General features: G+C 41.4%; 1 protein-coding gene across 5 annotated transcripts in view; it reads right to left on the bottom strand.

The window, feature by feature from the left end:
- HMGXB3 (HMG-box containing 3) overlaps positions 1-24,273 on the bottom strand; it is a 58,503-nt gene that overhangs the window by 24,647 nt on the left and 9,583 nt on the right. For 2 of the 5 annotated variants that reach the window (XM_030834058.3, XM_070045210.1), the window contains exons 6-13: positions 18,445-18,576; positions 13,919-14,337; positions 11,018-11,193; positions 10,783-10,880; positions 8,499-8,597; positions 6,803-6,952; positions 2,033-2,334; positions 1,401-1,528 (exon numbers count right to left, since the gene is read on the bottom strand). In XM_030834058.3, coding sequence (XP_030689918.2) covers positions 1,401-1,528; positions 2,033-2,334; positions 6,803-6,952; positions 8,499-8,597; positions 10,783-10,880; positions 11,018-11,193; positions 13,919-14,337; positions 18,445-18,576 — 1,504 coding nt within the window. The remainder of the gene's footprint in view (positions 1-1,400; positions 1,529-2,032; positions 2,335-6,802; positions 6,953-8,498; positions 8,598-10,782; positions 10,881-11,017; positions 11,194-13,918; positions 14,338-18,444; positions 18,577-24,273) is intronic. The other 3 variants (XM_030834051.3, XM_030834050.3, XM_060296439.2) reach the window with 3 other exon arrangements.

The following is a 24,273-nucleotide window of genomic DNA, read 5'->3' as shown; positions in this document are numbered from 1 at the left end:
AAACATCCTTCAAGGAGTGAACAGATAAATCAAGTGTGGTGCTCCACACAATGGAAAGCTACTCAACAATAAAAAGGAACAATCTACTGATAGAAAGAACAATATGGATGAATTTCAAAGGCATTACACTTAGTGAAAGAAGCCAAACTCAAAATGGTACTATAGATTTGTATGATGCTCTGGAAAGATAGAACTATACGGAATGAAGAAAACATCAAATGGTTGCTAGAGGTTAGGGGTGAGGGGTGGTTTTGATTACAAAGGGACAGAAAAAGAATGTTGTGAGGTGATGGAACTGTTCTATATACTGATTGTGGTGGGAGTTACACAACTCAGTGCATTTGTCAGAACTCACAGAACTGCACAACAGCAAAGCAAATTTTACTGCATGTAAATTTAAAGTTAAAATTAAAAAATATATATATAAACCCTAGGTATTACAGGCTGAGACAGACTGCAGGGAAATGGCATTCTCATTAACTGCTGACAAGAGCATAAAGTAGTACAAACTCAATCTGGCAAAACAAGACAATAAAAGCATGAATTCAAAATAAGGCACCATAAGGTTCTGAAGACAAGGAGAATAATAAATACTCTTTAATCTTCAGCACTCCATTCTACATAAGGCACCATAAGGTTCTGAAGACAAGGAGGATAATAAATACTCTTTAATCTTCAGCACTCCATTCTACATATAAAACCCAAGATTCAAATTTTCAGAGTGGTTGGTACATGGTCAGTGTTCAATGAATGATGCTGATGAATGAATGGAAGGAAAGGGTGAATATGCAGCAATTCCACTTTTGGGCATTTGCCCAAAGGAAATAATTAAGGCTGTACAAAGGACTTAATTATTAAGAGGACTATAAAATGCAACATCACACACTCCTTAAAAATGGTCATGTATTTCTCCACTTGCTGGCATAGGAAGATGTCCATGATACATCACTGTATTTAAAAAGAACACTCCAAAACAACATCCAGCACAGCCCCACTTTTGTTCAAAGAAAAACTATAGATCTATAAATCCTATATCTTCTTTTATTCTGCAGGGATGAATAACACATCTGAAAGACTACAGAGCACAATATTAAGTGTTCATCTCATGGCAGTAGGATTACTAGTGATTTTTAGTTTCTTTTTACTCGTCAGCATTTTGTTTTTTCCACAACGAAGATCTGTTATTTTACAATTAACTTTGTTTAAAGAGCACTGATAAGAGAGTCCTAACACTTCTGAGATAAACGGAATCTTCTGGGGCTGAGATATCCAGGAGGAAAAACCACCCTCTTCCTCAGAAGCCCTATCTGAGAGAAGATCCAGTCTCAAAGGACTAGAGGTCTGACCCACAGAGGCTGTTCTCAAACATGCCTTCTGAGGGAAAAAAGGCTGGCACCCACCTGTATAGATGTCCATGAAGCTGTGCAGGGCCAAACAATGGGGATTCAGACACATCTTCACCTGGGCAGTCACCACCTGCAGCCAGCTGGCTGTCAGCAGCCAGCACTCCTGGGGCCCGGCCAGGGAGCTAGTACCAAGAACATCAACAAAAAAACAGAAGGGAAATCAACTTACTGCAGTTCCTGGGCTCAATGATCAATGGCAAAAATCCTCAAGACTTTAAATATAGTAGGCAAATGAAGGTGTTGGACCTTGCGTTCCAAGGATTTTCTAGGTGGGTGTTCCCACTTCCCTGGACTGGCCTATAGAATCACCCCTCAAGTTAATATAATTCTGAACTTATAACCCAATTTAACCAACCCCAATGAATTCCCAAATCCAAGCATTATGCCAGGCAGTCCAGAAGTAAACTAAATCCTAAGTTGGTGATAGTAACATTTCAATAGAAATGATGGATAATCAGTATTATCATTATTATTTTATTTCTGACAATTGGAAAAGTAAAGGAAACCTTAAGAAAAGCTGAGAAGAACATCTTCAAAGGTTATAGCCTTAAAGGTATTTGAAGGGGCAGTACAGGCCATGTAAGATGGGGCAGCTCGGGAAGGGTAAATCTGAAAGAGGTGCTTACTTTTGTCCCCCTTTGAACAATGGGCTGCTACAGAGAAGGCACTGCGTGGATGGAGACTCATAATAATTCGACCAAGAAGTCTGCTCGATGGTGACTGTCTCCTCACTCACGTTGGACAGGACGAGTCGAGAGCTATTGAGTTCATGAATCAAGGCGAAGACCTCAGCCAGCTCTGACTCGTTCTCAGGAATCTGCAGGACTTTGCGCAGCAGCTGCAGCGTTGACTGGCGCTGGATCTCCCTCTGGGCTGCGCTCAGGGGCTCTGTGGCGCTCAGCACATCCGAGAGTGGTGAGCTCGCCTCCTGAAGAGAGTGGATTGATCACTAAGCGCCCAGGGCATAAAGAGCCAGCATGAGGCCAAAACCATGAGTGGCAGAGAGATGGGCCCATGACTGAGAGCTGGGAAACCTAGGTTCCTAACCAACTCAGCTAATAACTCACTGTGTGACTCACGGCAAGTGTTTTCTCTCTCTAGCGCTGTTTCTCTACCAGTAGAACGAGAGGATTATACGCACCTCTTGGTAATGGTTTCAAGAGTCAGCTCCCATTCACCGGGTATTGGGTTTGGAGGATAACAGTCCAGGGGTTCAATTCTGGTTAGGCCACTGAACAGCTATATATATGGGTGACCCACAGCAATTTACTTAATCTTTCTGAGCCTCAATTTCCTCACCTACGAAATGAAGGATCAAAATACTAATAATCTCCTAGAGTTGTTGTACAGTAAATGAGATAGTATTGCAACAAAAATTCTATGAATGGTAATTATGATTTATAAACAAGTACCTATACAGCTTAAAGCATTTATCTTTAATAGTGTGTGGCTTCTTGGTACAAGGGAACTTTATACACCAGTCAGAGGCTTCCAGGAAACAAGGTTCTGAAACACTCACTGAAACAGGTCCTTCTGAGGCAGGTCCCTTTTCAATGGAGGTCCCTCCCTGATCCCTTGTGCAAATGCAGTGTGAAATCAAGCCCTCCTTCTTGCTCCCAGAGTCCACTCCTTTATTGCAGATTTCATTTTCTCACAGTTGGTAAACCAGTCCACTGCCCTGCTTATTTACTGATTCCCAATACCACCATGAGAGCACACAAAAGATGCTAATTCATATTTGCTAGACACATTATTTTGTTTTATAGAAGTTAACTGCTTAGTAACAACTTATTACTCAGTATAACTACGACAACTCATCTCACTATCTGTAAGTTTGGTTACCTATCTTTCCCCCCAACTAGACTGTAAGCTCCTAGAGGGAAGTGGCCATGTCTTATTCATCTTTGTAGCCCCCAAAGCCTGACCAATAATAGACATTCAATACATGCTTGCTGAAAGAAAGAATGAATGAATGGCTGTAGAAGAGCTGAGTGACACTAGAATGAGTTGCCCCAGGAGGCTGTGTGTTCCCAGTCAGGACTATGTTGAATCATGGGCTGGAAGATCGGTTGGAAAGCGTACTATCCTTTGGCTCTGAGCCACAGATGAAAGATGGAAAGGAATGAAGATCATTCCAGCCCAGAGATGTTGTGGTCTTAATTACAGCCACTGGCAACAAACTGCACAGGAAATGTATGGTCACCAGAGGACTCCAAAGAGAAGGTACACAAAGGACCTTGGGTTTCTGACCAGTGTTTTATTTTGTGGAAAACAAAAATTATATTTTGCTTCTCCAAAATTTAGAGAATTAGAAGGTGAGGGAATGTCTGAAGATGAGGGTCATGGTGGTAAGCAGCTACCAGTTAGCCCAAGATAGAAGAATATAATAAGAGTGGGATTTGAAACCAATTGGCAAAAGGTGCCTAGATAACTCCTGTCTAACCTGGAAAGTTAAGTCACCTCATCATTCCAGATCTAGAGACCAACATCCATTTTCACACTGTAAGTCACATCAACAGCTACAACGAAACAGGAAAAAGTAATGTTCAGAGCCATCTACCTACACAGAACTCAATTCCATTCCATAATCATGGACTGACACATTATATATGTAAGCTCCAGCATTAGAAGTATGGGAGCTGGGAATTCCCTGGGTGGTCCAGTGGTTAGGGCTCCTCGCTCTCACAGCTGAGGGCCCAGGTTCAATCCCTGGTTTGGGAACTAAGATCCCACAAACCAAGCGGCCAGTTGGGGGGAAATAAAAAGTAGTAGTATCGGGGCTTCCCTGGTGGCGCAGTGGTTGAGAGTCCGCCGGCAGATGCAGGGGACACAGGTTCGTGCCCCGGTCCGGGAAGATCCCACATGTCGCAGAGCGGCTGGGCCCGTGAGCCATGGCCGCTGAGCCTGCGCGTCCGGAGCCTGTGCTCCGCAACAGGAGAGGCCCCAACAGTGAGAGGCCCACGTACCACAAAAAAAAAAAAAAAAAAAGTAGTAGTATGGGGGCAACAGACACACCTGTCCTACAAGTAATCTCGGTCTCACAGGGAGCTAACAGAGAGTCAAGACAGGGTGTGGTCAATATTTTCTATTTCTCTATGCTTCCTTAGAACCTTTATATCCACATTTCTACAGAGTTCTAATCAAACTACCCATACCATCTAAATTTTTTCACTTATTAGATCATAAACCATTTCCATTTTGCAGACTAATCTTTGTATTTATCTTTTTATGCAACATCTTAATATTTAGTTATAAATATATGTTATAATTTATTTTATTTCAATGGTGGACACAGGTTATTTCTAATTTCATCTGCTGTAATTACAGAATGTATGATGTTCTAGATGGGTTTTAGTTCAGATATTTTGTTTAATTCTGTCTAGAAATATGTATTCTCATATTTGTCAAAAACATGTGCTCTGAATTTGATTCTCAACACCTATCAAGAACCACGAAAATGTGTGTTGTGTGTGTGTGTGCACCAACAGTTTTACTCTGGGAAACTGACTTAAGGAAATAGTTTAAACAAACAAAGGATGTCTGAGTAATACAATGTTATAATGTTTCTTCATACTTTATTTAAATTCTGGGAATGGTAGCATAACTTTATTTTTTGTAACTAATGCTTTACTTTTTTTTTTTTCTTTTTGCATTTCTATAACCAAATAATTGACATGGAGTTCATTTGGGGTGTAAGTTGTAGATCTAAATCAGTTTTCTTTATATTACACTACAATCATCCCTATTTATTAAATAACATGCACTTTCTTGAAGGAAAAAAAAAAGACAGGGTGTGGTCGATGCTTTTAACGTGAAGCGGAGCACATTAAACACATGGAGAAGCCAAAAGGAAAGCTCACTGCCAGCAGAGGGCACCGTGTGGGACAACAGAATATGATGGAAGGTATGGAACCATTTTACATGCAATTTCAAGGGTTTACAGACTCCTTTAAGCTCAATTCTGAGTGTTCTCTAGGGCTTATGGCCCTGAGAATAAAATGCCCAGATCTAATCCACCTTGCCTGCCTTGTTTTACTGACGGGGAAACAAAAATTCAGGAGAGGGAAAGCGAGCAGCTTAGGGTCACTCCCAGGCAGGTCTCTCAATTCCTAGTCTCAGTGTTTTTTTCCGTTACTTTAGTTCCACTTCGCTTTCTCACAAAGATGATAACCTCAGAACACCATCTCAAGCACAGACCTGAAGATCAAGGGGGTGAGATTCATCTGCCAGAAAGCCCCTCCCCTCCATATGCACAGAAAACTTAGCTAGAGGCAGTCCCCACCCCCCTCAGTCCTGTCCACTCCCAAACTCCCTGACCTCCTGACATAACCTTGTGGGTCTCTCCCTGACTCAAGAACATTCAGTGTGACCCCACTGCCTAAAAAATAAACTGCCAGGTCTTAGCATTAAAGATCGTCCATGATATGGCCCCAATATGCCTTTCAAGACTTGTTTTCCATAATCCTCCCCACATACTCTCTCCTCTAACCCAACGGAACGAACACCAGACTCCCTACCTCTTCACTTCTGCTCATACTAGTCCCTGAGTATATGGCATGCCTTCCCCTTCCACCCACATCCTGCACATCTTGTGAGGTGCAGCTGAGATCTGGAGTAACCAGGCTCCATCTTGGATCCTGACCTGTTGTTCCGCGTGCCATCCTCTTTCCCTGCAAAGCGGATGAATGAGATCTCTCTTCTTAGCCTCATCCTAGTCATTCTATTCCCTGCCTTAGGTACTACATCTTTCTGTTCACTTAAAAAAATTCACATGTGGAAATTCAGAGGCCCTCTGAAACTGCCTATTTTCCCTGGTTCTAATAAACCAACAAACAACAACAAAAAAAACAAGCCCTAAGAAGCCAAGTGGAATGTGTTTACTATCCAAACAGTTTGGCCCAACTTCAGGGAGGAGGCCTGCCACACTGCTAGAAGTAAAGCTTTGTGGTTGGCCAAATGCTCTGCAAGAAACCTGAGAAGCAGTAATCTCATCTACAATGTCCTGGGGTTGGCACTCTGTATTTACCAAAATTCTATTTACAGGCCCTTCACCAGCCTCAGAGCTAAAAGGATGTAACCCTTCCACCCCTCTCTTCTTCAGAATCCTCTTTAAGGCCCATGTTGGCTTCCCCCCGGCACCCCCGTGAATGAACTTTTGGTCCACTGAGCTAGAAGGTTCACAGAGATCAAGGTATCTGGTCAGCCCCCACAGCTTGGCAAAGAGGACAAGGAAGCCCAGAAAGAAGGCACTTGCCCAGGTTCAGAACCTGTAACTTGGTTCCAGTTCGGGTGCTAACTACTACTGTGTACTAAGAAATCCTTTTATTTCTCCTAAAGCTGGTCTGCTAACAGAGCCCAATCCAAGGCTGTGGGGTGTGTTTGGGGAAGGAACTCACGAGAACCTTGGTGGTTTTCTCAGTCCGGTCTTTGGCAAGGTTAAAACCACAGCTGGGACAAATCCGCGGTTTATGCCGATTGGTGTAGACATAGCTACAAGAGGGATTCTTGCACTTTCCCCGACCTCTTGATGTAGCCAGGCCCAAATCCTAAAAAAGTAAGACTGCAGTTCAATTCTACAAGTCAACTTACACCTGGGCAGAGCCGAGAATCAGGATGACCTGCTGTGGGTAAAACAGAGAGGGCAATCACAAAACCAGATTTAGACGAACTCTCCAAGAGCCTTGAAGCAAGACACTTTTTCTGCAGCTATCCCCTTTCAGTCTTAATACAGCCTAAATTATTGTGGCAAGTCCTTCCCTATCTGTGAAACAAGTGAGTTGAATCTCAAAGGTCAGAAATTCAACTGCCTTCAGGGTCCAGGCAATCAGCAGAGTGAAACAGGCCTGTTCTAACAGAGTGCCAGAGACTGTGGTGAACCGAAGATTTCAAGCTCCAATGAAGATAAATTGTGACTTCTGGACTATTTAAGCTCAAACCTCTGGCACCTAGACTCCTATGACAAGCTACAGTCTAATTAGCCGAAGAGAAGGTCCTGGGCAGTTCCCACCAGATGGTATCCCTAGTGGCCTCTCATAGCCAAACGGAAGAGATAGTGAAGGGATGGATGGCATGGAGAAGGTAGTAATTAGGTCTTTAGAAGAAGAAGCCTGAGCAGCTCTCTAGGATAAGAGAGACACTCCTCCCCAAGGATCAGGCCAGATGAGGCACTGACCCACCATACTATGCGCTGTCTTGTTGCTACTGAATCCTAGCACAGGGCATGGCACAGAGCAGGTGCTCAATAAAGTTTCTGAATTTTTAAAAATCTAGCTGCTTTCTCAAGATCTGTGTATCTTACTCATCCAGGGAAACTGCCAAATGATACCTGGCTGATTGGTACCTTAAGGATCAACAAAACTAGAGAACGTTGAGCAAGAGAAGCCCTAACATGTTTTCTAAACCAACAGTATTTTACAGACTGAAAACTGAGGACCAGAGAAGGAAAGAGCCTTGCTCAAGGTTAGATGCCATGCTAGCAGCAGAGCCAGAACCACTTTTGGACTAGGTCTTTCGACACCCAGTGTTTACTCCACTGCTCCAGGCTGCTTACCCTGCAAAAGGACGACCCCAGAGTCACACATTCATTTATTGGGATGTTAACATGTGTTATGTTAAAAATAAAAGTGGGGGAGGGAAAACCTTGGTGAGAAACACCAGGCTAAACAAAAGTTGCTTCACTAAAGCACTTCTCAAACCCTTTCAGATACTAGTACTGAATGTGACTCTGTTTTAGGGAGGAAAAAAATACATTTCTCGAACTTATATGTAGACCACACTTTTGAGGCTAAAAGGTCCAAAGACTGCTGAATGTTGAAGCTAGACTGGATTCTCATCTCCAGCTACTCTCAAAAGAAGTATCCTGGTCTCAGCTGGCCTACACTTCATGGATCTCATCTGGGAAAAAGAGCAAACCTAGATGATTCACCCAGTAGCTATCATCTGTACCACTGACAGGATCTTCAGAATCTATGATCTAGCCCTCACCCTACTCTCACTCCCAAGTACCACTCCCCACCCACCTCAGACTCCTACTCACTCTCAACCACACAATCAAACCACCTCTATGTCAACCCATCACCTGTCTGCACTTACCAGTGTGACGGTGCAGCTATACTTATATGGAGGAAACATATCAGGCTTGACCTCTACAACTTTCACCTGAGATGTCCTGTTGGCTGGGCCATTTGGTAGCTGTAGATCAAAACAAATTATTTTAGTGCTTCTGAACCTCAGTCAAACTCCTGAGGTCCTGTGTCCTGAAACAGCTTGAGGAAACAGTTGCCCAGGCATTTGTAGAGCTACGCTCCAAATGAACCCTCTGGAATGCTAGTCAGCAGTCACCAGCCCACCAAAGGTTGAGTGTCACTTTCAACTCCAGGGGTTCCCACACTCTTTTGCACAGCTTCTAACACTGCATATCAGAAACACTATGAGTCTGATTTACAATGTAATAGCTCTGTACACAACTATGTGGTTGAATTATGCTGACATAAAGAAGTCTGGGGAATTCCCTGGTGGTCCAGTGGTTAGGACGCCACACTTCCACTGCTGGGGGTCTGGGTTCAATCCCTGGCCAGGGAACTAAGATCCTGCAACCTGCAACCTGCATGGCACGGCCAAAAAAAAAAAAAAAAAACAAGAAGTTTGAAAGATTATTCACTAAAGTGTCACAGGTTGAGGGAAAGATCATGGTTGTTTTCCATTTTACCACTATCTATAAAAATTTTCAAATGTTCTATATGGAATGTAAAAAAGAAAAGATGAAGAAAGCATTCTAAATTAAAAATAATTATTCTGTAATAATGAATTTAAGTTAATTTTCAGAACATAAGATTTCATGTAACTTAACGGGTTTAAGACTAGTAAAAGGGTTTATGGCTTTTTAACAAATACCCAACTTGCCAATTAAAAGGAAACTACACAGAAGACTGGGAATTTACACACATGAAGGGAATCTAAGGGCTGGAAATCTAGGAAGCAGCTGAAGCAGACTCGATTACCGTCCTTCTATTCCCCAAGATCACACATGCACCCAGTGGTGACACCACATTTGGGTGAAAAGAGATCAACCTTCAAAGTAGAAGCTGGCTGATAGCCTTGTTGGGGCAAATTTAGAACTATCAAACAAAAGCAGTTCCCTGACAGAGAGCACATGGCAAGGGAGATGGCAGACTTGATACTCGTATTCCAATTTCGTCCATGTCAGGGTTTTCAATTTCAAACTGAGGGATTGTGAAATTAACTTAATGGGCTGAAACCAGCATTTTGGAAAAAGAAATGGAAAAATGACTGCATAAAATAAGGGCATAGCTTCATTAAACTTTTCATGTGTATATATATGTATATATTTACCGGGCTGTGATGTAGAAATGTGTTTGTTACTGACGGCCATGCTCTCAAAAGTGCTGATTTAGGGATCTTTGATCATATTCAAGTCACAAATGGCGAAACAACTAAAAAAAAAATCTAATAATAAATATACTTGAACACATGCAATTTTGACACCTGAGAAATCTTTAATAGCTCTATCATTAAATGGAATGAACTGTACTGGTTACAAACCAGTACATGGAGAAAGAGCCATGCTTTTAGGTTTAAAAAATTACATTTAAAAGATAAACACAGACTAATGCAGGAAAGAACTTGGCTGAATGAGCGCACACCAGACCATCAATAACAGTTATTTCTGGGTGGCAGGATCAGAAGAGACTTATTTTCTTTCTGCCTTACCTGAATTTTCTTTATTTTCTATAACAACCATGCATTCATTTTTTCTAAAAAGACATGACAACTAAATGCAGCATATAAGCCTAGATCGGATCCTGTTCTAACCTAGAAAATGCTATAAAGGACACAACTGGGTAAAACCGACGAAACTGGAATACAAATGATAAAGTATCAATGTTTCAGTAACAGAATATCTCTAGTCTTAGGAAATACACACTGAAGCATTAAAGAGTAAAAGGCCATGTTACCTTTAAATTATGTGTATTTTAAACATACATATATACACACACACACAATGGGGAAGACAAATGAGCACAAATGATAATGCAAAATGGGCTAATATGTTAACAATAGGTAACTAGGTAAAGAGTACATGGGTGCTCTTTGTACTACTTTTACTCTTGCAAGTTTTCTTGTTTTAATTATTTCTAAATAAAAATTTTAAAACATGCATTCATTTTTATAACCAGAAAAAGAAACTAATTAAAAAACAGATAACTCATTCATGCTAACCCTCCTCCCACAGTTCTACCAGTGTTAAGAATAGGCTTTTTGCCTATGGCTTTGAGACACTCAATGGAAGTCCTGTTCTCGGAGCTGTCAGCCGCCCCCCCAACAGATGGCTCCCCCTCTGCGGAAAGGGTCTTACCTTCACCTCACCAGTGCTAGATGGCTGTTGGATGGGCTGGCCCAGCTGCTTCAGCGTGCTTGGCTTCAGGCCACAAGTCCTCACAGAGGGAGTCTTATCTGAAACAACCAGGAGCCAGACTGGTGACTTAAGTGCATTCAGAGTCTCCCTAAGTCTCTCATCTCCATGCTCAACCCCCACTCCTGTCCCCTTCCCTTTAGAGAGTCCCTCCTCCCGAGTCTGTCCCAGACCTTACCACTCAGGGGAAAGGCCTGCCTGGCCCTGGGCAGTCCCATGCTGCTGCCTCGACCCACGTTAGCTGGGGCTGGAAGAATTGCTCTCATGGGTCTTGCTGCAGCCAGTAACGAGGGCTTGCCCCGTGCTCTGCCTTTAAGCTCTGGGGCTCTGGGCACAGGAATAAGCAGGTCAACTCTGAAAAAAAAACAAGAAGGGAGCTCTCCTAGAAATTCCAGACCAGGGGGAAGAAAACCGAAGTGCAATCTTCAGATATCACTTTATTAGAATAATGTCCTGGTTAAACTGTCAGGCTTTAGACATTAATTAAACCATTAAATAGCTGTGTAACCCTGGGCAAGAAATCTTACTCTTCTGTTTACCTCGTTTGTAATATGCAATTACATGTACTTCATGGGGTCATTATAAAGATAAAAAAGTGCAAAACAGTGCCTACAGTGAGGGATATCAATAGCTACTGTAGTTATAACATCTAATCTGCCTCTAATCAGCCCAAGTATTTAAAGTGTATCAGTCTCCCACATGAGGGCGGCTGAGAGACCCTGGGGAACAAGGTTCATGTTTTCTTCATCTTTGTAGCTCCAGTGTTGAGCATAAAGTCTGCCCATAGAAGGCCTCAATACACATTTGCTAAAGTGCTTCACCTGCCCCAAAGTGCACAGCTTCATTCTCTAAGGACACGGAACCATCTCAAAGTATACTGTTAAATTTTAAAAGACAAGATGTCAAAGTATGTATGTTATGCTACCATTTGTGTAAAGAAAGGTGGGGGGGGCTTCCCTGGTGGCGCAGTGGTTGAGAGTCCACCTGCCGATGCGGGGGACGCCGGTTCATGCCCCGGTCTGGGAAGATCCTACATGCCGCGGAGCGGCTGGGCCTGTGACCCATGGCCGCTGAGCCTGCGCGTCTGGAGCCTGTGCTCCGCAATGGGAGAGGCCCATGTACTGCAAAAAAAAAAAAAAAAAAGAAAGGTGGGGGGAAAAATATATATCACACACACGCACACACACACAGCTGACCTTGAACAGCACGTATTAGGGGCACTGACCCCCACAGAGTCAAAAGTCCACTGATAACTTCACAGCCCTCCATATCCAGGGTTCCACATCTGGCAGATTCAACCAACTGCACACCATGTAGTACTGTAGTACATACATACTGAAAAAAATCCACGTGTAAGTGGACCCACGCAGTTCAAGTCCATGTCTATTCAAGAGTCAACCATGTACATGTATATATATATGTGTGTGTACACACATGTATTTTTTCCCTACCTTTCTTTACACAAATGGTAGCGTGACATACGTACTTCGACATCTTGACCTCTAAAATTTAACGATATTAATTATAAACACACATACACTCCTATTTGTTTGCATATACTTAAAATTATCCCCCCAAACACAGAAAGTTGGGAATATTATCTCTGGGAAATGGGAATGGAGCACCCAAGGACGGGACTGAAAGGAGATTTGTTTCAGTATATATTCCTTACACTTTTTCAGTCTGAACTATGTGAATATATTTTCTATTCAACAATAAAAGTTTTTTTACTCGTAATAATATAAACCAGAATTTCTAAACCTTGGCACTACTAACATTTTGGGCCAAATAATTCTCTGTTGCAAGAGGCTGTCCTGTGCATTGTAGGATGTTTAGCAGCATCCTGTGGCCTCTACCCACTTGATGACAGTAGCACTCCCTCCCCAGTGGTATCAACCAAACATGTCTCCAAACATTGCCACAATGTCCCCTGGGGTACTGCTCCCCTTTGAGAACCAATGATATAAACAAAAAAGAGCCTTCCATTTTAAGACCATAGCTGCCTCTGTAAAGGAGCTACATACATGGAGAATTCAGTCAAGCCTCTAAGGTGAGAAAGCCTTCAAGGAAGGGAGGAAAAACAGCCCACACTCACAGACCTCTCCTGTCTGCAAGGCACTGGGCTGCAAGCTTTACACACAACCTTTTTCAGGCTGTGTGGTCAGCCATTGAGGATACGATTCTTTTTTATAACACCCAACTCAAGATTTTTCAGAGGGGAAAATGGGTATGAAGTGACTATGCCCACGGTCAAACAGAAGCCCTGGACAGAGTCACAACCAGAATTTAGTTCTCTGACCACCAGGACAGGAATCTTTATTATATAAAGATGCCCTAATAAGGCTTCTCTTTTCAAATGCAATATCCAGAATTGGATACTAGGTTTGTAACATTGCCCACAGCCTGTACCAACAAGACTCTGTAATAACTGCTTTAGGGAGACTGACAAGAAGAGATGTATAAGGGACGGGACAGCAGTGAATAGACAGCAGAGTGTAGGAGGACAGGCAAATAAATGTCTCTAGGCCTCAGCTTCTGTATCTCTAAAATACAAACCATGAATTGGGCTCTGCTATCTCTCTCAGGAATGCTGTAAGTATATGGGACAAAATAAACACAGGGCACTACGCAAGCTGCTGTTCTAAACACAATGCTGTAATATATAAACACATTGGGGGACTTCCCTGGTGGTCCAGTGGTTAAGAATCCGTCTTGCAATGCAGGGGACGCTGGTTCGATCCCTGGTCAGGGAACTAAGATTCCCACATGCCGCGGGGCAACTAAGCTCACGCACCACAACTACAGAGCCCGCATGCCACAACTGCAGAGCCCACGTGCTCTGGAGCCTGCGCACCACAACTAGAGAGCTCGCATGCTGCAACTACTGAGCCTGCCCGCTCTGGAGCTCACGCGCCACAACTAGAAAGAAGCCAGCGGACAGCAACAAAGAGCCCACACGCTGCAACAGAAGATCCCAATGTGCCGCAACTAAGATCTGACGCAGCCAAAAAAATAATAAATAAATAAATATATAAATGTTTTTAAAAATAGGGGGAAAAAAATAAACACATTGGGTTACCCTGTAGGCTTTTTAGGAGCAGGGAGTGAATTGGAGGTGCTGGTCCCCTCCGCTGGTGGTGGCACGTCTAGTCCAGGACTGTCATTCTCAGTTGTCCCCAGAGAGACCTCACGCTGCATACCACTCTTGACCACTGGCTTCTTAATGACTGCTGTACCACGATTCCCAGGAGTTTCCTTGACCAAAACATGGGCATCTGAGATGATCACTTCCTCCCACTCATTCTCCTCACCCACGTCTCTTTGAGGAGCTATACTTAGGAGCTGGCTTACAGCTTCTGAGTTCTCCAGAGTCAGTTTGGAAGAGTTTTCCTTAGCAGAATTTTGCTCGGAGGTGAGAGGCTGCTGATTTCTTTTAACCACAGAGCCTTTGGAGGAGACTCCAGAAGTCAATTCCACTTTGACTTTGGCTGGCTTTTCCTAGAAAAAAAAGAAAACCTTTCATGCATATAGCATTTTACAGTTGACAGCACATTTACAAATATTCTCTCATTTGACCCTTGTAACAATAATGTGTGAGCAACATATAAGAAGCTGAGGCTGAGAAAGGAAGAGGCTGACTTCAGGTCCCAAGTATAAAACTGGCCTGAACCTAACTCTTCTGATTCCAGTTCCCTTTCACCACTGTATTCAATGTCCGAGTTAGGATAAGCCTATTCTAATAAATTTCTTAACGACATGTTTCTTCAGGTTTCAGCGAACAAATGCTGACATTGTTTTACCTCGACCTTTGATTGTTCAAGGCCCTCTCCTTTATGTCTACAAAGAGGCTGATATACTGCCATATTGGGCCTAGAAGTATTAGGTTGTTTATCTTGGTGGTCCCTTTATGAGACTCACTTACTCACAATGTGGTCACAATGTCGCAAAGACTGAATGCTTGCAACTCCACTGGGGAAAACTCTCATCTTTTTCCCACATTTTTTCAGGTTGAGTCCTAAAAGTCAGCGTAAGGCTGATTTACACATACACCACAAACTTCTCACTGGGTCAAATCAGATCACACATGTTAATTACATGCTAGAAAAGGTTCCGACTCACTAAAAATACCAGCTGCTGCTATCTCAGACAGACCCGAGGTTTACATACATATATGTACACACGAACACTTAAAAAAATTTAACAGTGGACTTCCCTGGTGGTGCAGTGGTTAGGAATCCGCCTGCCAATGCAGGGGACACGGGTTCAATCCCTGGTCTGGGAAGATCCCACATGCCACGGAGCAACTAAGCCCGAGGGCCACAACTACTAAGCTTGCACGCTAGAGCCCACGGGCTCTAGGGCCCCCATGCCACAACTACTGAGCCCACATGCTGCAACTACTGAAGCCCGCGTGCCTAGAGCCCGTACTCCACAACAAGAGAAGCCACCACAATAAGAAGCCCGCGCACTGCAACGAAGAGTAGCCCCCGCTCACCGCAACTAGAGAAAGACTGCACGCAGCAACGAAGACCCAACACGGCCAAAAAAAACCAAAAATTAACAGTGTTCATCTCTGTGGTAGGTCTCAAAGGTTTTTTCCTTCCACGTGAATAGTGAAAGGCACTATAAACTAGGAGACAAAACACAAAAGCTGCACTCTGTCTAGGCTCTGCTTCAACCTAATTGCTTATGTCACTTAAGGCAAGCTTCATCTGATTCCTCATTTTCCCATTATGGAATAAGAGAGCTCTGTGTTTGTCAACAGCAGCAAGATAGCCTTTTGGGTGGCCCAGCTCTTCATGGTGGAGGGGCAGGACCCCCTACACTTCACAGGAAATTCAGCATCTGTGCCCAATGCCATTAAATTTCAGTATTATCTCCCAGTCACTGACTATCAAAAACCCCTTACATTTCAGAAGTCCCTCTGGGCAACACGGTGCCTCTGGTTAAGAATCAATATAGACGACCTTAAGAAATCTCCAGTAAAGCATTCTCAGATTCTAACACACAATTACAAACCATGAGGACAAGAAAAATTCCAAGTAACTGTACTGAGCTTACTGACTGCTAAAGAAGGAAGAGTCAGCAGAAAAACAGGAGACAAGATAAACTAAACCCCTGAGATGAGAACTTTGAGCAGAACACTGCCCACTAAGTAGGCTATAGACAAAAATTCTTTGCAGGAAGACTGGATATTTAAGCAATCAGAGCAAAAAACTCCAGCTGGTGATCTCACATTTCCTTAACTCAGCCTACCCTTTTTAGATGTCACTTTCTTTCAAGATGGAAGGCAAATACTACCAGTTCCTCGACCAGAGACCTCAATTACTGCTATCAGAGAGCCCACAGTAATGAGGCCTTGAGCTATATACCATACCTTGAGCCTTATATACCATCTTTTGTTCCATCCAACTCACTGGGAACTGTGCCACGTTTCTTGGGCTAATTTTAGCCAGTATGAACTCCAGAACAATATAAGAAAAGGTGAGTCATTTCCTGACTGGCATGGACACATTTGGAGCTTTTAGAAACTATTTATAATTGCTCTTTCAAAAATCAGAACTCAGGAAATCTTAAGATTCTGCAGGTAAACAGCACAGCAATGCCTGAGAAGTATGGTTTAGTGGAAAAGGCGACAGCATAATTAGCAATGTGAATGTAACCAGTCACTTCTCCTGAATCTCTTTTTCCTTAGCTGGAAATTTGGGAGTTGAGCTAGCTGATAATCAACGTCACCTTTATCTCTAAAAATTTTAAGTGCATTGATGCTACATTGTTACATTTTTCTTCTCACACTCAGGTATTCTGTTCCTATGAGATTTAGAAATCACAGTATCTGCTCTTTACATGGTAATTCTTGCAAAAACCTTTGGGAAGAATATTCTGACTTAGCAAGTAAAGACAGGACAAGTAGCTAAGAAAAAAATTGTTTTCATGTCATGAGTTTGATCTCAAAAAGAGAATGGCTCAAAAGTTATTCAATCAAAGGGGGAAAAAAGACAAAATGAAAAAGGAAAGAAAACCAAAGTAAAAACAGAATCTGAAGCAGACTAGGCACAGGATCGGTTACACTCTTTCATGCAAAAGCACAGGAAATAAGGTCATTTGACAGACCTGCTGTGCATCAGTGAAGAAGGACCAAGGAGGAGTCCAACAACTATCCAATTCAATCTTCCTACTGCAGCTGGGGAAGTACATTTTGGGAGAATAATTAGGGTAGGAATAAACGAAATGGCTTCACAGTGCACACTAAAAACTCCACAAGGCCCTAGGTACTTCCTGCCCCTTGAAATGTTAATTGTCTCTACTGTTGCTGTTAATATTAATTATATTGCTGCCAACAATGGAAGCAGTGAAGCGCTACTGAGGATTGAATATTTAATACACTAGGAATGTGCCATCCACTTCGCATGGATCATTTCATCTGACCCCTCCAATAACCCTAATGAGGTAGGCACTATTGTTAACTTCCATTTACAAATGAAAGGAAGCCTAAATCAAGAACAGAGACATAAAATGACTTGCCCAGGGTTACAAAGCTAAATACTTGGGAAGTAGGGTTTGAACTGAGGAAGCTGACTCCAGAATTGTATTCTTAATTATTAACCTATTCTGCCTCCGAAATCGGTGCTATCCTGAACTCCAACACTCAGCCAGAGGGCAAAAGTCACCATCCAGTAATTTTCTGAGAGTTGTTCTGTGGAAACTGCCCAAAGGAACTTAAGTATGCTGCTATTTAAGTTTTCTCTACAGAACTGAGTTTGGACCATGAGTCAAACACATGACGAACACAATCCTAACCTAAGCTACTTTCACAAAAACAACACCTTCTTTCCTCTTCTATCTACCCAAATTCTACTGATGTTTCCAAACCATCTCCTCTATAAAACCACCTGACTATTCTAGTCCTTTTGTCCCTAAATAATTTATATCAAAAATGTGGCAAGTATGTATGATTCATGTAGTCAGCATACAACAGGTAACGAACATGTGCTGAACTGAACGTCACAGGGGCTCAGCTCTAACGCTCATTTATTTACTGAGCATCATTTATTTGGAGACAGAGGTATACATCTGGAACGTTAAGCTATGGGAGACCTGAATATCGGGTTAAAGACCTCCACTTTTAATAGGAACTATATGAAACTAAAAGGACTCTGAGCTAGGGAATGAGATGTGCGCTGTGCGTGTGAATAGGTAAGCAGTCAGTGTGGAGGGTGGATTGTTAAAAATGTAACCCTAACAAGAAATGAATGATTTAACATGGTGTAGTCATTCATGGAAAACTATGAAGCAATTAAAAATAATGTTTTTGAAGAATATTTAATGGCATGATACGTTAAAGGAAAAAAAGGCAAGATACAGAACTTGTATATCCACAGAAAAAGACTGGAAGAAAATATACTGAAATCTTAACAATAGCTTTTCTTTGGATGGTATGAGATTACGGATAACATTTTATTCTTTCTTTTTAAAAAGAAAGAAACTGATTTATTTGTGTCGTCAGAAAATTAAATGAATATTAATTTAAGTCATCTGTTCTTAAAGGGAATAATAAGCCTACTTTGTGGGGTTTCCAAAGCAGTGATGGCCAATGAACTTTACCTTTGGGATCCACTTCCCTCCTAGGAAGTTACCACAGGTAGGGCACTTAGGTGGTTTGTGCCTCGTGACATATGTGAAGGAGCAGCCTGGGCTGGTGCATGTCCCATGGCCCCGTCGGGTGTACGTAGTAGTCTGTGTTTAAAAAACAAATAAAAAAGAGCAAGTCAGAATCAACACTACAGTCTAATCTCTGTCAGATCCTGATGACCATTATAACCACAACAATGCCAGGAGGATACCAGCTTGCAGAAGGTTAGCCAATTCATGGTATCTTAAAAGGTCAGAGTTGGAAAGGTCTTAAGATACAACTAACTAGTTCAGTTTTTAGAAATGGAGAAAGTGAATTCAAATGAAGAAAGACAGCTGCCCAAGGTTACAGAGTTAGGTACCAGAAGTATAAAGGTAAGAAGAGTTGCAATTAATTAAGCAAAGTACCACACAGTGCTAAACACTCTACCAATATCTCATTTAATGTTCTCAGCAATGCTATGAAGTATTATTACTACTGAGGTTCAGAGTAGTTAAATGCTCTGCCTCAAATCATGTAGTGACTCAAGGACAGAGCTAGACCTAGAAGACAGATCTTATTGATTCCTGGTCAAGATTGCTTCCATGCATCCTGCTGCACCCTCTGGCTCTCAATACTTCAAAGAATTTGCTTCTTCATTCTTGTTAGTTAAAAATCAGAGAACCTAGGACCTACGGTTCAAAGATATTAAAAAAAAACAGTCCAGTCGCTAAAATAATGAGAGGGAACTCCAGTTGAAACCAGGTCCTCTGACACTCCACAGAATTTGATCATCTGCGTACAAATATATTCAGTCACTGGCTTGCACCATCTCCGATGATTTCCCTTTGAACAGAATGTATTACATTTCAGCTACAAATAGAAATTAGCCACACTCCATTTCTTGATTAATGCTGGAAAGAAAACACTTCCCTGTCAGATTTGTTCTGTCGCTTATGGTTTACTCAGCTACTAATCCCAACCTCCCTAGCCTGGCCAGAAAGCAAAAACTTCCCTTGGGAAACACCAAGCTGCCTCTAGGCTACCTCTGGCCAGAACACCTAAGGAAAAGGTGATTATGACAGTGATAGCAGGTCAAAGATGAGTGTGAAGTTGTGTGGCACCAAGGAAAGAGACCAGGGTTTGGGTTCCAATTTTGTCACTGACATACTGAATGAGCTGGGGGTAAGTCATCTTAGCTCTTGGGCCCTTGGTTTCCTCTTCTGCAAAATCACCTGCCCTTTCTGCTTAATGGATATATCCTGAGGAGCAAAAAGTCCGTGAGACTATTATTAATGGGTAAAACATTATATCTTATCTTTTCTCAGACTGTGGCCCCACATGGAATATTCATTCTGAATACACCCTCAGAGCAAAGTTAGTGCTATAAATAAATTACCATGAATTTGGAAATACTCCTGAACAGCAACTTATAGAAATGACTTCAGGAAATAATGCTAGCATTCAAGGCTGATGCTGCCTTCTTAAGTATTTCTAGAAGAGCTTGGCTGACACTTATTAAACCATGAAAGAATACAAATTTCCAGAACAGGAAAGGCTCAGGAAAAATAATTAGTTTATTACAACTTTCTTATTGAAGAAAGTATTGTTTATCCACAGCAGGGGTTTTAGAGGATAAGACAGATTGTGACAAGTTAAAGTTATGTATTATTAATCCTAAAAGAAGCCAATACAATAACCAAGACAAAGTTAATAGCTCATAGGCCAACAAAGGAGATAGAATGGATTCATAAAATATACTTAATTATTTCAAAAGAAAGTACAACAAAACAGATAGGACCAAAACAATAACAACAAATAGTAAAGGACTGATTTAAACCAAACCACATTAATAATCACATTAAATACGTACAGCCTAAATACTATAATTAAAAGGCAGAGATCATCAGATAGGTCTTGCTCTTAGAGCCAAACTATATGCTGCCTACCAAAAAAGGTACGGTAGAAATACAAAGGTACAAACAGGTCAAAGGATGGAAAAAGATATACCTTGCTAATAACAATAATCAAAAGAAAGGTTGATATCAGAACTAAGTAGATTTCATAGGCAAGAATACTGCCAGAGATAAAGGTCATTTCATAATGAAGAAGCATTCAGTTTATCCAGAAGACGTAACAATCCTAAATGTTTGTGTACTTAGTAACAGTCAAAATACATGACACAAAAACTAATAGAACTGCAAAAAGAAACAGATAAATCTACAATGACAGATGGATGCTTTCTCTCAATAATTGACAGAAACAGTAGACAGAAAATCAGGAAGGATACAAAATCAATAAGGAACACTATCAATCAACTCAACCTAATCTGAAATGTATAGAACACTCCACCCAACAGCAGGAATACATATTCTTTTCAAGTGCACATAGAACATTTATCAAGACAATCCATATTCTGAGCCATAAAATAAACTGCAATCAATTTAAAAGGATTCAGGCCTTATAAAATACAAAGTTCTAACCACAATGGAATCAAATCAGAAATTGATAAAGACAGACACCTGGAAAATCCCAAATATCTGGAAAATAATTAAGTAACTCATGGGTTAAAGAAGTAAGTTAGAAAATACTTTGAACTGAATGAAAATGAAAACTGCACCATATCAAAATTTGTGGGATGGGCTTCCCTAGTGGCACAGTGGTTAAGAATTTGCCTGCCAATGCAGGGGACACAGGTTCAAGCCTGGTCCGGGAAGATCCCACATGCTGCCGAGCAACTAAGCCCATGAGCCACAACTGCTCAGCCTGCACTCTAGAGTCACAAGCCACAACTACTGAGCCTGTGTGCCACAACTACTGAAACCCGCACACCTAGAGCCTGTGCTCCGCAACAAGGGAAGCCACTGCAATGAGAAGTCTGCGCACCACAGTGAAGAGTAGCCCCTGCTCCCTGCAACTAGAGAAAGCCCCACGCAGCAACAAAGACCCAATACAACCAAAAATAAATAAATAAAATAAATTTATTAAAAAAAAATTTGGGGGGGATGCCACTAAAGCAGTGCTTAGAGGGAAATGAAGCACTAAGCAGCTATATTACAAGAGAAGCTCTCAAATCAATGACCTCAGCTTCTACCCTAAGAAACTAGAAAAGACCAAATTAAACCCAAAGTAAGCAGAAGAATGATAGAAATGAGTGAAACAGAAAGCAGAAAAACAACAGAGAAAATCAATGAAACCAAAACCTTGTTCTCTGAGAGCAATAAAATCAGTAACCTCTAGCCAAGCTTATCAGGAAAAAAGAAAGAAGACCCAAATTACCAGTATCAGTAATGGAGAAGTAAACTCACTACAAATTCTATAGATATTAAAAGGATAAAAATTCCACAAAACTTTAAACATAGAATTACCACATGATGCAGCAATTGTACTCTTGAGGTATATACCCAAAAGAACTGAAAGCAGGGACTCAGACATTTGTACACCAAAGCTGATAGTAGCACTGTTCACAACAGTCAAAAGGTAGAAACACACCAAATGTCCATCAATGTTTATGAATAGATAAAAAAAATATAGTATACACATGCAATGGAATATTATTCAGCCATAGAAAGGAATGAAATTCTGATACATGCTACAAGATAGATGAACCTGAAAACATTATGCTAAGTGAAAAAGTCAGACCAAAAAGGAAATATTTGCATGATTCCACTTATTTGAGGTACCTAGAACACACAAATACTAAGAAAGTAAAATAGCAATTACCAGGGCTTGGGGTGGAAACAGGTAGGGTGGGGAATGGGGAGTAACTGTTTAATAGATACAGAGTTTCTGTTTGGGAAGACGAAAAAGTTCTGAAAATGGATAACGGTAATGATTGCACAACATTGTAAATATATTTAACAGCACTTGAATTGTACACTTAAAATTGATTAAAATGGTAAACTTCATGTTATGTATATTTTACCACAGCTTTTTAAAAGAAGAATAAGGGAATGTTTTGAACAATTTTATGTCAATAAATTTGACAATTCAGATGAAATGGACAAATTCCCTGAAAGACAAACTATCAAAGCTCACTCAAAAATAGATAATCTGAATAGTCCTATATATATTTTAAAAATCGGACTTGCCATTATAAACTTTCCCACAAAGAAATCTCCAGGCCCAGATAAGTTCACTGGTAATTCTAACCAAACATTTAAGGAAGAAATAATGCCAGTACTACACAAAACTCTTCCAAAAACAATTGGAAAAGCAGAAAATATTTCACAACTCATTCCATGAGGTAAGCACTACCTTGATACTAAAACAAGACAAACACTGTACAAGAAAATTAGAGACCAATAATATCCCTCGTGAATATAGATACAGAAATTCTGAACAAAATGTTATCAAATCAAATCCAATAATATATTAAAAGGATAATACATCATTGCCAAGTGGAGTTTATCCCAGGAACACAGAGTTGATTTAACATTTGAAAAATCATATTAATCACATTAACAAACTAAAAAAGAAAAAAGAACACACGAAAAATTTTGACAAAATCCACCATCTCAAAAGACACACAAAAAATTTGAAAAATCCACATCCATTCCTGATAGAAGCTCCCAGCAAAAGTAACTTCCTAAACATGATAAGGGTATCTCTGATAAACCCACAGCCAATATTAAACCTAATGATGAAAGACTGAATACCTTCCCCCTAAGACGACGCATAAAACACAGATATCGGCTCTAACCACTTCTATTCAACACTGTACTGGTCCTCGACAAAACCATAAGACAAGAAAAAGAAATAAGGAATCCATATCAGAAAAGAAGAAATGAAACTATTAGACAACACTGCCATCTATGTTAAAAATGCAATAGAATCTACGAAAAGGCTAGCAGAATACATGAGTTTATTAGCAAAGTTGCAGCACACAAGTTTAATAAGAAAAAAATCAATTGTATTACTATATACTAGCAGTGAACTATTAGAAAGTGAAAATAGTTTTAAAATACCATTTACAGGGACTTCCCTAGTGGTCCAGTGGTTAAGAATCCCCCTTACAATGCAGGGAACGTGGGTTCGATCCCTGGTCGGCGAACTAAGATCCCACATGCCGTGGGGCAACTAAACCCGGGCACTCTAGAGCCCACTGGCCACAACTAGAGAGCCCACGTACTAGACACAAGCCCACGTGCTGCAATGAAAGATCCTGCATGCCGCAACTAAGACCCAATGCAGCCAAATAGATAAATATTTTTTTAAAAATAAAATACCATTTACAATATCATAAAGAAACATAAGATATTTAGGAATAAATCTCAGCCCACATGCTGCAGTGTGTGATGGAAAAAACATTTGAGAATCAAAAGACCCAGGGTCCTCGTTCTGCCTTGTTTTGCAGCCCAGTGGCCTTGAATCAGAGAGAGAAAAAGTCCTTTCTCTTCTCTGGACCTTTTTCCTAACCTGCACAACAACAGGATTGAATTAGATCAGTGATCCCTCAATTTTTCTAAAACACGTATGCTTCAGAAATTTTATTTTATTTATATATTTTTGTTGCGGTACCCGGGCCTCTCACCACCGTGGCCTCTTCCGTTGCGGAGCACAGGCTCTGGACGCGCAGGCTCAGCGGCCATGGCTCACGGGCCCAGCCGCTCCGCGGCATGTGGGATCTTCCCAGACCAGGGCACGAACCCGTGTCCCCTGCAACGGCAGGCGGACTCTCAACCGCTGCGCCACCAGGGAAGCCCTGCTTCAGAAATTTTGATAAAAGCCATGGAACCTATCCCAGGAAAATACTCTCTCAAGGAGAAAAGTTTGTATGTAACTTGAGGAGTTCATGGAGGTCCAATGAACTGGACCTCCTT

The sequence above is a fragment of the Globicephala melas genome, chromosome 3 (assembly GCF_963455315.2).
Source record: "Globicephala melas chromosome 3, mGloMel1.2, whole genome shotgun sequence".
Lineage (NCBI taxonomy): Eukaryota > Metazoa > Chordata > Mammalia > Artiodactyla > Delphinidae > Globicephala > Globicephala melas.
This window is presented reverse-complemented; position numbering and strand designations above follow the sequence as displayed.